This window comes from Oncorhynchus masou, chromosome 9, assembly GCF_036934945.1.
Source record: "Oncorhynchus masou masou isolate Uvic2021 chromosome 9, UVic_Omas_1.1, whole genome shotgun sequence".
Taxonomy (NCBI): Eukaryota; Metazoa; Chordata; class Actinopteri; order Salmoniformes; family Salmonidae; genus Oncorhynchus; species Oncorhynchus masou.
Genome location: NC_088220.1, coordinates 87291931 through 87306930, shown reverse-complemented (window position 1 = coordinate 87306930; position 15000 = coordinate 87291931). Strand labels below are relative to the sequence as shown.

At 45.8% G+C, this 15000-nt stretch overlaps 1 protein-coding gene across 1 annotated transcript in view; it reads right to left on the bottom strand.

Annotated features, from left to right (window-relative positions):
* The window catches only part of tmem91 (transmembrane protein 91), a 32930-nt gene that overhangs the window by 4241 nt on the left and 13689 nt on the right, over positions 1–15000 (bottom strand). Inside the window, exon 2 of the mRNA XM_064975389.1 lies at positions 4569–4718. Within this exon, the coding sequence (XP_064831461.1) occupies positions 4569–4718 (150 nt within the window). The remainder of the gene's footprint in view (positions 1–4568; positions 4719–15000) is intronic.

Sequence of the window (15000 nt, the reverse complement as noted above, 5' to 3'; positions counted from 1 at the left end):
GTAATGTCCTCTACTCTGAACATTGTCTCTGGGTGACTGGATGGTAATGTCCTCTACTCTGAACATTGTCTCAGGGTGACTGGATGGTAATGTCCTCTACTCTGAACATTGTCTCAGGGTGACTGGATGGTAATGTCCTCTACTCTGAACATTGTCTCTGGGTGACTGGATGGTAATGTCCTCTACTCTGTCTGAACATTGTCTCAGGGTGACTGGATGGTAATGTCCTCTACTCTGTCTGAACATTGTCTCAGGGTGACTGGATGGTAATGTCCTCTATTCTGAACATTGTCTCAGGGTGACTGGATGGTAATGTCCTCTACTCTGAACATTGTCTCAGGGTGACTGGATGGTAATGTCCTCTACTCTGTCTGAACATTGTCTCAGGGTGACTGGATGGTAATGTCCTCTACTCTGAACATTGTCTCTGGGTGACTGGATGGTAATGTCCTATACTCTGAACATTGTCTCAGGGTGACTGGATGGTAATGTCCTCTACTCTGAACATTGTCTCAGGGTGACTGGATGGTAATGTCCTCTACTCTGAACATTGTCTCTGGGTGACTGGATGGTAGTGTCCTCTACTCTGAACATTGTCTCAGGGTGACTGGATGGTAATGTCCTCTACTCTGAACATTGTCTCAGGGTGACTGGATGGTAATGTCCTCTACTCTGTCTGAACATTGTCTCAGGGTGACTGGATGGTAATGTCCTCTACTCTGAACATTGTCTCTGGGTGACTGGATGGTAATGTCCTCTACTCTGAACATTGTCTCAGGGTGACTGGATGGTAATGTCCTCTACTCTGAACATTGTCTCAGGGTGACTGGATGGTAATGTCCTCTACTCTGAACATTGTCTCAGGGTGACTGGATGGTAATGTCCTCTACTCTGAACATTGTCTCAGGGTGACTGGATGGTAATGTCCTCTACTCTGTCTGAACATTGTCTCAGGGTGACTGGATGGTAATGTCCTCTACTCTGAATACTGTCTCAGGGTGACTGGATGGTAATGTCCTCTACTCTGAATACTGTCTCTGGGTGACTGGATGGTAATGTCCTCTACTCTGAACATTGCCTCAGGGTGACTGGATGGTAATGTCCTCTACTCTGAACATTGTCTCAGGGTGACTGGATGGTAATGTCCTCTACTCTGAACATTGTCTCTGGGTGACTGGATGGTAATGTCCTCTATTCTGAACATTGTCTCAGGGTGACTGGATGGTAATGTCCTCTACTCTGAACATTGTCTCAGGGTGACTGGATGGTAATGTCCTCTACTCTGAACATTGTCTCAGGGTGACTGGATGGTAATGTCCTCTACTCTGTCTGAACATTGTCTCTGGGTGACTGGATGGTAATGTCCTCTACTCTGAACATTGTCTCTGGGTGACTGGATGGTAATGTCCTCTACTCTGTCTGAACATTGTCTCAGGGTGACTGGATGGTAATGTCCTCTACTCTGTCTGAACATTGTCTCAGGGTGACTGGATGGTAATGTCCTCTACTCTGAACATTGTCTCAGGGTGACTGGATGGTAATGTCCTCTACTCTGAACATTGTCTCAGGGTGACTGGATGGTAATGTCCTCTACTCTGAACATTGTCTCAGGGTGACTGGATGGTAATGTCCTCTACTCTGAACATTGTCTCAGGGTGACTGGATGGTAATGTCCTCTACTCTGAACATTGTCTCAGGGTGACTGGATGGTAATGTCCTCTACTCTGAACATTGTCTCAGGGTGACTGGATGGTAATGTCCTCTATTCTGAACATTGTCTCAGGGTGACTGGATGGTAATGTCCTCTACTCTGAACATTGTCTCAGGGTGACTGGATGGTAATGTCCTCTACTCTGAACATTGTCTCTGGGTGACTGGATGGTAATGTCCTCTACTCTGAACATTGTCTCAGGGTGACTGGATGGTAATGTCCTCTACTCTGAACATTGTCTCTGGGTGACTGGATGGTAATGTCCTCTACTCTGAACATTGTCTCAGGGTGACTGGATGGTAATGTCCTCTACTCTGAACACTGTCTCAGGGTGACTGGATGGTAATGTCCTCTACTCTGAACATTGTCTCTGGGTGACTGGATGGTAATGTCCTCTACTCTGAACATTGTCTCAGGGTGACTGGATGGTAATGTCCTCTACTCTGAACACTGTCTCTGGGTGACTGGATGGTAATGTCCTCTACTCTGAACATTGTCTCTGGGTGACTGGATGGTAATGTCCTCTACTCTGAATACTGTCTCTGGGTGACTGGATGGTAATGTCCTCTACTCTGAATACTGTCTCAGGGTGACTGGATGGTAATGTCCTCTACTCTGAACATTGTCTCAGGGTGACTGGATGGTAATGTCCTCTACTCTGAACATTGTCTCAGGGTGACTGGATGGTAATGTCCTCTACTCTGAACACTGTCTCTGGGTGACTGGATGGTAATGTCCTCTACTCTGAACACTGTCTCTGGGTGACTGGATGGTAATGTCCTCTACTCTGAACACTGTCTCTGGGTGACTGGATGGTAATGTCCTCTACTCTGAACATTGTCTCAGGGTGACTGGATGGTAATGTCCTCTACTCTGAACATTGTCTCTGGGTGACTGATGGTAATGTCCTCTACTCTGTCTGAACATTGTCTCAGGGTGACTGGATGGTAATGTCCTCTACTCTGAACACTGTCTCAGGGTGACTGGATGGTAATGTCCTCTACTCTGAACACTGTCTCTGGGTGACTGGATGGTAATGTCCTCTACTCTGAACATTGTCTCAGGGTGACTGGATTGTAATGTCCTCTATTCTGCTTCAGAATGCAGTATTCACAGATGTAACAACCTTTTTCTAAACGCCGCTTGACACTGGAGGAGAGAGAGAGAATGCTCACAGTAAAACACACAGAATGTTCTAGTGTCCTTCAGTGACACTGGAGGAGAGAGAGAGAATGCTCACAGTAAAACACACAGAATGTTCTAGTGTCCTTCAGTGACACTAGAGGAGAGAGAGAGAGAGAGAATGCTGACAGTAAAACACACAGAATGTTCTAGTGTCCTTCAGTGACACTGACTATCTACCTAATAACCATCAGGGTTTTTGTGTGGAGAGATTTACGTGAGAGAGTCTGTATCTGTGCCTCAGACAAATCTGATTTTGGCGGATGCCAGGAGAACGCTACCTGCCTGAATGCATAGTGCCAACTGTAAAGTTTGGTGGAGGAGGAATAATGGTCTGGGGCTCATGGTTCAGACTAGGCCCCTTTGTTCCAGTGAAGGGAAATCTTAACGCTACAGCATACAATGACATTCTAGACTATTCTGTGCTTCCAGATTTGTGGCAACAGTTTGGGGAAGGCCCTTTCCTGTTTCAGCATGACAATGCCCCCCACAAAGCGAGGTCCATACAGAAATGGTTTGTTGAGATTTGGTATGGAAGAACTTGACCGGCCTGCACAATGCCCTGACCTCAACCACATCGAAGGCCTTTGGGATGAATTGGAACGCCGACCACGAGCCAGGCCTAATCGCCCCAACATCAGTACCCCAACCTCACTAATGCTTTTGTGTCTGAATGGAAACAAGACCCTCAGCAATGTTCCAACATCTATGCCATTTTTCTCAGTTCAACACTATGAGCAGTTACTGCCTCTTCTCTTGATAGGGCAGGATATAGTGGAGTGTAATGTATACATAGATGTACTAGTACATAGTCATAGTAGTCATGTCTATTCTGTCTATACATATAGAATAGACATGACTCCTTGTTCTACATACATATAGAATAGACATGACTCCTTGTTCTACATACGAATAGACATGACTCCTTGTTCTACATACATATAGAATAGACATGACTCCTTGTTCTACATACATATAGAATAGACATGACTCCTTGCTCTACATGCATATAGAATAGACATGACTCCTTGTTCTACATACATATAGAATAGACATGAGTCTTTGTTCTACATACATATAGAATATACATGACTCCTTGTTCTACATGCATATAGAATAGACATGACTCCTTGTTCTACATACATATAGACATGACTCCTTGTTCTACATACATATAGAATAGACATGACTCTTTGTTCTGCATACATATAGAATAGACATGACTCTTTGTTCTACATACAGTGCCTTGCGAAAGTATTCGGCCCCCTTGAACTTTGCGACCTTTTGCCACATTTCATGCTTCAAACATAAAGATATAAAACTGTATTTTTTTGTGAAGAATCAACAACAAGTGGGACACAATCATGAAGTGGAATGACACTTTTTTAACAAATCAAAAACTGAAAAATTGGGCGTGCAAAATCATTCAGCCCCTTTACTTTCAGTGCAGCAAAATCTCTCCAGAAGATCAGTGAGGATCTCTGAATGATCCAATGTTGACCTAAATGACTAATGATGATAAATACAATCCACCTGTGTGTAATCAAGTCCTACAGTTTTATATCCTCATGTTTGAAGCCTGAAATGTGGCAAAAGGTCGCAAAGTTCAAGGGGGCCGAATACTTTCGCAAAGGCACTGTAGATATACTAGTACATAGTGAAGTTAGTCCTGTACCTTCTGAGACAGGTAGAAGGCAGCGATGCCGAGAGGCCAGAAACAGCAGAGCATGGAGAAGAAGGCAATTCCCAGGTAATCCTGGGGAATCATCAGCGGGAAGTTACTGTCACTGTCCGTATCACTGGAATCTTCATCGTTGGACGAGTCCTGGGGCCACAGGGAGATACACGGAATTATATTACGAAACACAACACGGACACACAGGGGGATATTACAATTCATCTGCTGGGTGGGGATTAGTGTGTCAGGGTCAGAGAGGACAATAATATATCATAACATTTGTTCACCCTCACCGTCCTCAACACACTGCTCTGTTTTCACACAACACGGGCTACTGTATGAAAAGGGAAGATATTTACACAACAGGCTGCTACAATTCGAAATACTTTAGTCAAACTCACACTTTTGAAACGCCTTGTTGTAACACTGCAGTAACCATTAGTTGTGCTTTTTGTTGAAATTATAATACATGAAATCACATATCACTATAAATATCAATATTATTATTTATGATAATAACGTTTACTCTTTGACCTCTCTAGACCAACTGATTTGTCTGAAATGGTGTGTGTTTTGTCTTCTCCGTTGCTTTCATGTCGTCTCCCACAACAATGTGGTTGGCTGGTGCCTGTAAGATAGTGTGACTGAATGGGGTTCTCCTGCCTCAGGCCTCCTCTCCTACCTCAGGCCTCCTCTCCTGCCTCAGGCCTCCTCTCCTGCCTCAGGCCTCCTCTCCTGCCTCAGGCCTCCTCTCCTACCTCAGGCCTCCTCTCCTGCCTCAGGCCTCCTCTCCTGCCTCAGGCCTCCTCTCCTACCTCAGGCCTCCTCTCCTGCCTCAGGCCTCCTCTCCTGCCTCAGGCCTCCTCTCCTGCCTCAGGCCTCCTCTCCTGCCTCAGGCCTCCTCTCCTGCCTCAGGCCTCATCTCCTGCCTCAGGCCTCCTCTCCTGCCTCAGGCCTCCTCTCCTGCCTCAGGCCTCCTCTCCTGCCTCAGGCCTCCTCTCCTGTCTCAGGCCTCATCTCCTACCTCAGGCCTCCTCTCCTACCTCAGGCCTCCTCTCCTACCTCAGGCCTCCTCTCCTGCCTCAGGCCTCCTCTCCTACCTCAGGCCTCTCCTGCCTCAGGCCTCCTCTCCTGCCTCAGGCCTCCTCTCCTGCCTCAGGCCTCCTCTCCTTTCTCAGGCCTCCTCTCCTGCCTCAGGCCTCCTCTCCTGCCTCAGGCCTCATCTCCTACCTCAGGCCTCCTCTCCTACCTCAGGCCTCCTCTCCTGCCTCAGGCCTCCTCTCCTGCCTCAGGCCTCCTCTCCTGCCTCAGGCCTCCTCTCCTGCCTCAGGCCTCCTCTCCTGCCTCAGGCCTCCTCTCCTGCCTGCGTGACTCATGCATTTATAGAAAAGGTCTGCATGTACAATCTGTCTCTCTCTCTCCTCTCCTCCCCTCCCACTCTCTCTCTCTCTCTCTCTCTCTCTCTCTCTCTCTCTCTCTCTCTCCCCTCCCCTCTCTCTCTCTCTCTCTCTCTCTCTCTCTCACTCTCCTCCCATCCCTCTCTGTCTCTCTCTCTTTCTCTCTCTCCTCCCCCTCAAACTCTCTCTCTCTCTCTCTCTCTCTCTCTCTCTCTCTCTCTCCTCCCATCCCTCTCTGTCTCTCTCTTTTTCTCCCTCTCCTCCCCTCCCTCTCTCCTTTTGACTGATCCAGTCTGATTATGTTTCTAGTTTTATGTTCTGCTACAATAATAATCGGTTTTATTTCCAGCAGATGTGCTTTATGAATAATTCACCTCACAAAATATTTGATCATCCACTTCAACCGTCTGCCACACTAAATCTGAGTCCTCTGCACCCCTGTCTGTGTTGTAAATCTGAGTCCTCTACACCCCTGTCTGTGTTGTAAATCTGAGTCCTCTACACCCCTGTCTGTGTTGTAAATCTGAGTCCTCTACACCCCTGTCTGTGTTGTAAATCTGAGTCCTCTACACCCTGTCTGTGTTGTAAATCTGAGTCCTCTACACCCCTGTCTGTGTTGTAAATCTGAGTCCTCTACACCCTGTCTGTGTTGTAAATCTGAGTCCTCTACACCCCTGTCTGTGTTGTAAATCTGAGTCCTCTACACCCCTGTCTGTGTTGTAAATCTGAGTCCTCTACACCCCTGTCTGTGTTGTAAATCTGAATCCTCTACACCCTGTCTGTGTTGTAAATCTGAGTCCTCTACACCCCTGTCTGTGTTGTAAATCTGAGTCCTCTACACCCCTGTCTGTGTTGTAAATCTGAGTCCTCTACACCCCTGTCTGTGTTGTAAATCTGAGTCCTCTACACCCTGTCTGTGTTGTAATACTGAGTCCTCTACACCCTGTCTGTGTTGTAAATCTGAGTCCTCTGCACCCCTGTCTGTGTTGTAAATCTGAGTCCTCTACACCCCTGTCTGTGTTGTAAATCTGAGTCCTCTACACTCTTGTCTGTGTTGTAAATCTGAGTCCTCTACACTCCTGTCCGTGTTGTAATACTGAGTCCTCCACACCCTGTCTGTGTTGTAAATCTGAGTCCTCTACACCCATGTCTGTGTTGTAAATCTGAGTCCTCTACACTCCCTTCTGTGTTGTAAATCTGAGTCCTCTACACCCCTGTCTGTGTTGTAAATCTGAGTCCTCTACACTCCTGTCTGTGTTGTAAATCTGAGTCCTCTACACCCCTGTCTGTGTTGTAAATCTGAGTCCTCTACACCCCTGTCTGTGTTGTAAATCTGAATCCTCTACACCCTGTCTGTGTTGTAAATCTGAGTCCTCTACACCCCTGTCTGTGTTGTAAATCTGAGTCCTCTACACCCCTGTCTGTGTTGTAAATCTGAGTCCTCTACACCCCTGTCTGTGTTGTAAATCTGAGTCCTCTACACCCTGTCTGTGTTGTAAATCTGAGTCCTCTACACCCCTGTCTGTGTTGTAAATCTGAGTCCTCTACACCCCTGTCTGTGTTGTAAATCTGAGTCCTCTACACCCCTGTCTGTGTTGTAAATCTGAGTCCTCTACACCCTGTCTGTGTTGTAATACTGAGTCCTCTACACCCTGTCTGTGTTGTAAATCTGAGTCCTCTGCACCCCTGTCTGTGTTGTAAATCTGAGTCCTCTACACCCCTGTCTGTGTTGTAAATCTGAGTCCTCTACACTCTTGTCTGTGTTGTAAATCTGAGTCCTCTACACTCCTGTCTGTGTTGTAATACTGAGTCCTCCACACCCTGTCTGTGTTGTAAATCTGAGTCCTCTACACCCATGTCTGTGTTGTAAATCTGAGTCCTCTACACTCCCTTCTGTGTTGTAAATCTGAGTCCTCTACACCCCTGTCTGTGTTGTAAATCTGAGTCCTCTACACTCCTCTCTGTGTTGTAATACTGAGTCCTCTACACCCTGTCTGTGTTGTAAATCTGAGTCCTCTACACCCATGTCTGTGTTGTAAATCTGAGTCCTCTACACTCCCTTCTGTGTTGTAAATCTGAGTCCTCTACACCCCTGTCTGTGTTGTAAATCTGAGTCCTCTACACCCCTGTCTGTGTTGTAAATCTGAGTCCTCTACACCCCTGTCTGTGTTGTAAATTTGAGTCCTCTACACCCCTGTCTGTGTTGTAAATCTGAGTCCTCTACACCCCTGTCTATGTTGTAAATCTGAGTCCTCTACACCCTGTCTGTGTTGTAAATCTGAGTCCTCTACACTCCTGTCTGTGTTGTAAATCTGAGTCCTCTACACCCCTGTCTGTGTTGTAAATCTGAGTCCTCTACACCCCTGTCTGTGTTGTAAATCTGAGTCCTCTACACCCCTGTCTGTGTTGTAAATCTGAGTCCTCTACACCCCTGTCTGTGTTGTAAATCTGAGTCCTCTACACCCTGTCTGTGTTGTAAATCTGAGACCTCTACACCCTGTCTGTGTTGTAAATCTGAGTCCTCTACACCCCTGTCTGTGTTGTAAATCTGAGTCCTCTACACCCCTGTCTGTGTTGTAAATCTGAATCTCTACACCCCTGTCTGTGTTGTAAATCTGAGTCCTCTACACCCCTGTCTGTGTTGTAATACTGAGTCCTCTACACCCTGTCTGTGTTGTAAATCTGAGTCCTCTACACCCTGTCTGTGTTGTAAATCTGAGTCCTCTACACCCTGTCTGTGTTGTAAATCTGAGTCCTCTACACCCTGTCTGTGTTGTAAATCTGAGTCCTCTACACCCCTGTCTGTGTTGTAAATCTGAGTCCTCTACACCCTGTCTGTGTTGTAAATCTGAGTCCTCTACACCCCTGTCTGTGTTGTAAATCTGAGTCCTCTACACCACTGTCTGTGTTGTAAATTTGAGTCCTCTACACCCCTGTCTGTGTTGTAAATCTGAGTCCTCTACACCCCTGTCTATGTTGTAAATCTGAGTCCTCTACACCCTGTCTGTGTTGTAAATCTAAGTCCTCTACACTCCTGTCTGTATTGTAAATCTGAGTCCTCTACACCCCTGTCTGTGTTGTAAATCTGAGTCCTCTACATTCCTGTCTGTGTTGTAAATCTGAGTCCTCTACACCCCTGTCTGTGTTGTAAATCTGAGTCCTCTACACCCCTGTCTGTGTTGTAAATCTGAGTCCTCTACACCCTGTCTGTGTTGTAAATCTGAGTCCTCTACACCCCTGTCTGTGTTGTAAATCTGAGTCCTCTACACCCCTGTCTGTGTTGTAAATCTGAATCCTCTACACCCCTGTCTGTGTTGTAAATCTGAGTCCTCTACACTCCTGTCTGTGTTGTAATACTGAGTCCTCTACACCCTGTCTGTGTTGTAAATCTGAGTCCTCTACACCCATGTCTGTGTTGTAAATCTGAGTCCTCTACACTCCCTTCTGTGTTGTAAATCTGAGTCCTCTACACCCCTGTCTGTGTTGTAAATCTGAATCCTCTACACCCCTGTCTATGTTGTAAATCTGAGTCCTCTACACCCTGTCTGTGTTGTAAATCTAAGTCCTCTACACTCCTGTCTGTATTGTAAATCTGAGTCCTCTACACCCCTGTCTGTGTTGTAAATCTGAGTCCTCTACATTCCTGTCTGTGTTGTAAATCTGAGTCCTCTACACCCCTGTCTGTGTTGTAAATCTGAGTCCTCTACACCCCTGTCTGTGTTGTAAATCTGAGTCCTCTACACCCTGTCTGTGTTGTAAATCTGAGTCCTCTACACCCCTGTCTGTGTTGTAAATCTGAGTCCTCTACACCCCTGTCTGTGTTGTAAATCTGAATCCTCTACACCCCTGTCTGTGTTGTAAATCTGAGTCCTCTACACCCCTGTCTGTGTTGTAATACTGAGTCCTCTACACCCTGTCTGTGTTGTAAATCTGAGTCCTCTGCACCCCTGTCTGTGTTGTAAATCTGAGTCCTCTACACCCCTGTCTGTGTTGTAAATCTGAGTCCTCTACACTCTTGTCTGTGTTGTCAATCTGAGTCCTCTACACTCCTGTCTGTGTTGTAAATCTGAGTCCTCTACACCCTGTCTGTGTTGTAAATCTGAGTCCTCTACACCCATGTCTGTGTTGTAAATCTGAGTCCTCTACACCCCTGTCTGTGTTGTAAATTTGAGTCCTCTACACCCCTGTCTGTGTTGTAAATCTGAGTCCTCTACACCCCTGTCTATGTTGTAAATCTGAGTCCTCTACACCCTGTCTGTGTTGTAAATCTGAGTCCTCTACACCCTGTCTGTGTTGTAAATCTGAGTCCTCTACACCCCTGTCTGTGTTGTAAATCTGAGTCCTCTACACCCCTGTCTGTGTTGTAAATCTGAGTCCTCTACACCCCTGTCTGTGTTGTAAATCTGAGTCCTCTACACCCCTGTCTGTGTTGTAAATCTGAGTCCTCTACACCCCTGTCTGTGTTGTAAATCTGAGTCCTCTACACTCCTGTCTGTGTTGTAAATCTGAGTCCTCTACACCCCTGTCTGTGTTGTAAATCTGAGTCCTCTACACCCCTGTCTGTGTTGTAAATCTGAGTCCTCTACACCCCTGTCTGTGTTGTAAATCTGAGTCCTCTACACCCCTGTCTGTGTTGTAAATCTGAGTCCTCTACACCCCTGTCTGTGTTGTAAATCTGAGTCCTCTGTCTGTGTTGTAAATCTGAGTCCTCTGCACCCCTGTCTGTGTTGTAAATCTGAGTCCCTGTCTTTGTTGTAAATCTGAGTCCTCTACACTCTTGTCTGTGTTGTAAATCTGAGTCCTCTACACTCCTGTCTGTGTTGTAATACTGAGTCCTCTACACCCTGTCTGTGTTGTAAATCTGAGTCCTCTACACCCATGTCTGTGTTGTAAATCTGAGTCCTCTACACTCCCTTCTGTGTTGTAAATCTGAGTCCTCTACACCCCTGTCTGTGTTGTAAATCTGAGTCCTCTACACCCCTGTCTGTGTTGTAAATCTGAGTCCTCTACACCCCTGTCTGTGTTGTAAATCTGAGTTCTCTACACCCCTGTCTGTGTTGTAAATCTGAGTCCTCTACACCCCTGTCTGTGTTGTAAATCTGAGTCCTCTACACCCCTGTCTATGTTGTAAATCTGAGTCCTCTACACCCTGTCTGTGTTGTAAATCTGAGTCCTCTACACTCCTGTCTGTGTTGTAAATCTGAGTCCTCTACACCCCTGTCTGTGTTGTAAATCTGAGTCCTCTACACCCCTGTCTGTGTTGTAAATCTGAGTCCTCTACACCCCTGTCTGTGTTGTAAATCTGAGTCCTCTACACCCCTGTCTATGTTGTAAATCTGAGTCCTCTACACCCTGTCTGTGTTGTAAATCTGAGTCCTCTACACTCCTGTCTGTGTTGTAAATCTGAGTCCTCTACACCCCTGTCTGTGTTGTAAATCTGAGTCCTCTACACTCCTGTCTGTGTTGTAAATCTGAGTCCTCTACACCCCTGTCTGTGTTGTAAATCTGAGTCCTCTACACCCCTGTCTGTGTTGTAAATCTGAGTCCTCTACACCCCTGTCTGTGTTGTAAATCTGAGTCCTCTACACCCTGTCTGTGTTGTAAATCTGAGTCCTCTGCACCCCTGTCTGTGTTGTAAATCTGAGTCCTCTACACCCCTGTCTTTGTTGTAAATCTGAGTCCTCTACACTCTTGTCTGTGTTGTAAATCTGAGTCCTCTACACTCCTGTCTGTGTTGTAATACTGAGTCCTCTACACCCTGTCTGTGTTGTAAATCTGAGTCCTCTACACCCATGTCTGTGTTGTAAATCTGAGTCCTCTACACTCCCTTCTGTGTTGTAAATCTGAGTCCTCTACACCCCTGTCTGTGTTGTAAATCTGAGTCCTCTACACCCCTGTCTGTGTTGTAAATCTGAGTCCTCTACACCCCTGTCTGTGTTGTAAATCTGAGTTCTCTACACCCCTGTCTGTGTTGTAAATCTGAGTCCTCTACACCCCTGTCTGTGTTGTAAATCTGAGTCCTCTACACCCCTGTCTGTGTTGTAAATCTGAGTCCTCTACACCCCTGTCTGTGTTGTACATCTGAGTCCTCTACACCCCTGTCTGTGTTGTAAATCTGAGTCCTCTACACCCCTGTCTGTGTTGTAAATCTGAGGCCTCTACACCCCTGTCTGTGTTGTAAATCTGAGGCCTCTACACCCCTGTCTGTGTTGTAAATCTGAGTCCTCTACACCCCTGTCTGTGTTGTAAATCTGAGTCCTCTACACCCTGTCTGTGTTGTAAATCTGAGTCCTCTACACCTCTTTCTGTGTTGTAAATCTGAGTCCTCTACACCCTGTCTGTGTTGTAATACTGAGTCCTCTACACCCCTGTCTGTGTTGTAAATCTGAGTCCTCTACACCCTGTCTGTGTTGTAATACTGAGTCCTCTACACCCCTGTCTGTGTTGTAAATCTGAGTCCTCTACACCCTGTCTGTGTTGTAATACTGAGTCCTCTACACCCCTGTCTGTGTGGTAAATCTGAGTCCTCTACACCCCTGTCTGTGTTGTAAATCTGAGTCCTCTACACCCTGTCTGTGTTGTAAATCTGAGTCCTCTACACCCCTGTCTGTGTTGTAAATCTGAGTCCTCTACACCCTGTCTGTGTTGTAAATCTGAGTCCTCTACACTCCTGTCTGTGTTGTAAATCTGAGTTCTCTACACCCCTGTCTGTGTTGTAAATCTGAGTCCACTACACCCCTGTCTGTGTTGTAAATCTGAGTCCTCTGCACCCCAGTCTGTGTTGAAAATCTGAGTCCTCTGCACCTCTGTCTGTGTTGTAAATCTGAGTCCTCTACACCTCTTTCTGTGTTGTAAATCTGAGTCCTCTACACCCTGTCTGTGTTGTAATACTGAGTCCTCTACACCCCTGTCTGTGTTGTAAATCTGAGTCCTCTACACCCTGTCTGTGTTGTAATACTGAGTCCTCTACACCCCTGTCTGTGTTGTAAATCTGAGTCCTCTACACCCTGTCTGTGTTGTAATACTGAGTCCTCTACACCCCTGTCTGTGTTGTAAATCTGAGTCCTCTACACCCCTGTCTGTGTTGTAAATCTGAGTCCTCTACACCCTGTCTGTGTTGTAAATCTGAGTCCTCTACACCCCTTTCTGTGTTGTAAATCTGAGTCCTCTACACCCTGTCTGTGTTGTAAATCTGAGTCCTCTACACTCCTGTCTGTGTTGTAAATCTGAGTCCTCTACACCCCTGTCTGTGTTGTAAATCTGAGTCCACTACACCCCTGTCTGTGTTGTAAATCTGAGTCCTCTGCACCCCAGTCTGTGTTGAAAATCTGAGTCCTCTGCACCTCTGTCTGTGTTGTAAATCTGAGTCCTCTACACCCATGTCTGTGTTGTAAATCTGAGTCCTCTACACCCCTGTCTGTGTTGTAAATCTGAGTCCTCTACACCCTTGTCTGTGTTGTAAAATTGAGTCCTCTGCACCCCTGTCTGTGTTCTAATTCTGAGTCCTCTGCACCCCTGTCTGTGTTGTAAATCTGAGTCCTCTGCACCCCTGTCTGTGTTGTAAATCTGAGTCCTCTGCACCCCTGTCTGTGTTGTAAATCTGAGTCCTCTGCACCCCTGTCTGTGTTCTAATTCTGAGTCCTCTGCACCCCTGTCTGTGTTCTAATTCTCGTCCTCTGCACCCCTGTCTGTGTTGTAAATCTGAGTCCTCTACACCCCTGTCTGTGTTGTAAATCTGAGAACTCTGCACCCCTGTCTGTGTTCTGTAACGTTATGTATATCAGGGAATGTTCTGTGATGTTCTGATTGATCTGTCCTGTTAAACACTCCTGTCTCAGCGAACACAAACGGTACTTAGTTGCTGGGGTTACCGTTGCAACGACAGTGTCAGTCTCCGGGGGGACATTACAATTCATCTGTAGGGTGGGGATTGGTGTGTCAGGGTCAGAGAGGACAATAATATATCATAACATAATATTGTTCACCCTCACCATCCTCAACACACTGCTCTGTTTCTGCCTCTCTGTCTCTTTCTCTCTCACTCTCTCTCTCTCACACTCTCCCTGTCTCTCTCTACACTGTACTGTACTGTACTGTACTGAACTGTACTGCTTCTTTTCAATGTGTCAAGTAATTACCTTTTTGTTTTCTCATGGTTGGGTCTACTGTAATTGTATTGCTGTCCTGGGTCTCTGAGGGGTCTGTTTGTGAACAGAGCCCCAGAACCAGCTTGCTTAGGGGACTCTTCTCCAGGTTCATCTCTCTGTAGGTGATGGCTTTGTTATGGAAGGTTTGGGAATCGCTTCCTTTTAGGTGGTTATAGAATTTAATGTCTCTTTTCTGGATTAGTGGGTTAGTGGGTTAATTAGTGTTAATTAGCGGGTATCGGCCTAATTCTGCTCTGCCTGCATTATTTGGTGTTCTACGTTGTACATGGAGGATATTTTTGCAGAATTCTGCATGCAGAGTCTCAATTTGGTGTTTGTCCCATTTTGTGAATTCTTGGTTGATGAGCGGACCCCAGACCTCACAACCATAAAGGGCAATGGGTGCCACATCAATTTACAGAAATACTCATCATAAACATTGATAAAAGATACAAGTGTTATTCACAGCATTAAAGATAGACTTCTCCTTAATGCAACCGCTGTGTCAGATTTCAACAAAACTTTACGGAAAAAGCACACCATGCAATAATCTGAGAACGGCGCTCAGAGCCCAATCCAGGCAAAGAAATATCTGCCATGTTGGAGTCAGCATTAGTCAGAAATAGCATTATAAATATTCACTTACCTTTGATATATATATAATTATATATTATAATTTATTATATATAATATATATAAATCTGACTAATGTTGACTCCACAATATGGCGGATATCTTTATGCGCTGTTCTCAGATTATTGCATGGCTTTTTCCATAAATGTATTTTTAAATCTGACACCGCGGTTGCATTAAGGAGAAGTTTATCTAAAGTTTCATGTATAATAGTCGTATCTTTATCAATGTTTATTATGAGTATTTCTGTCA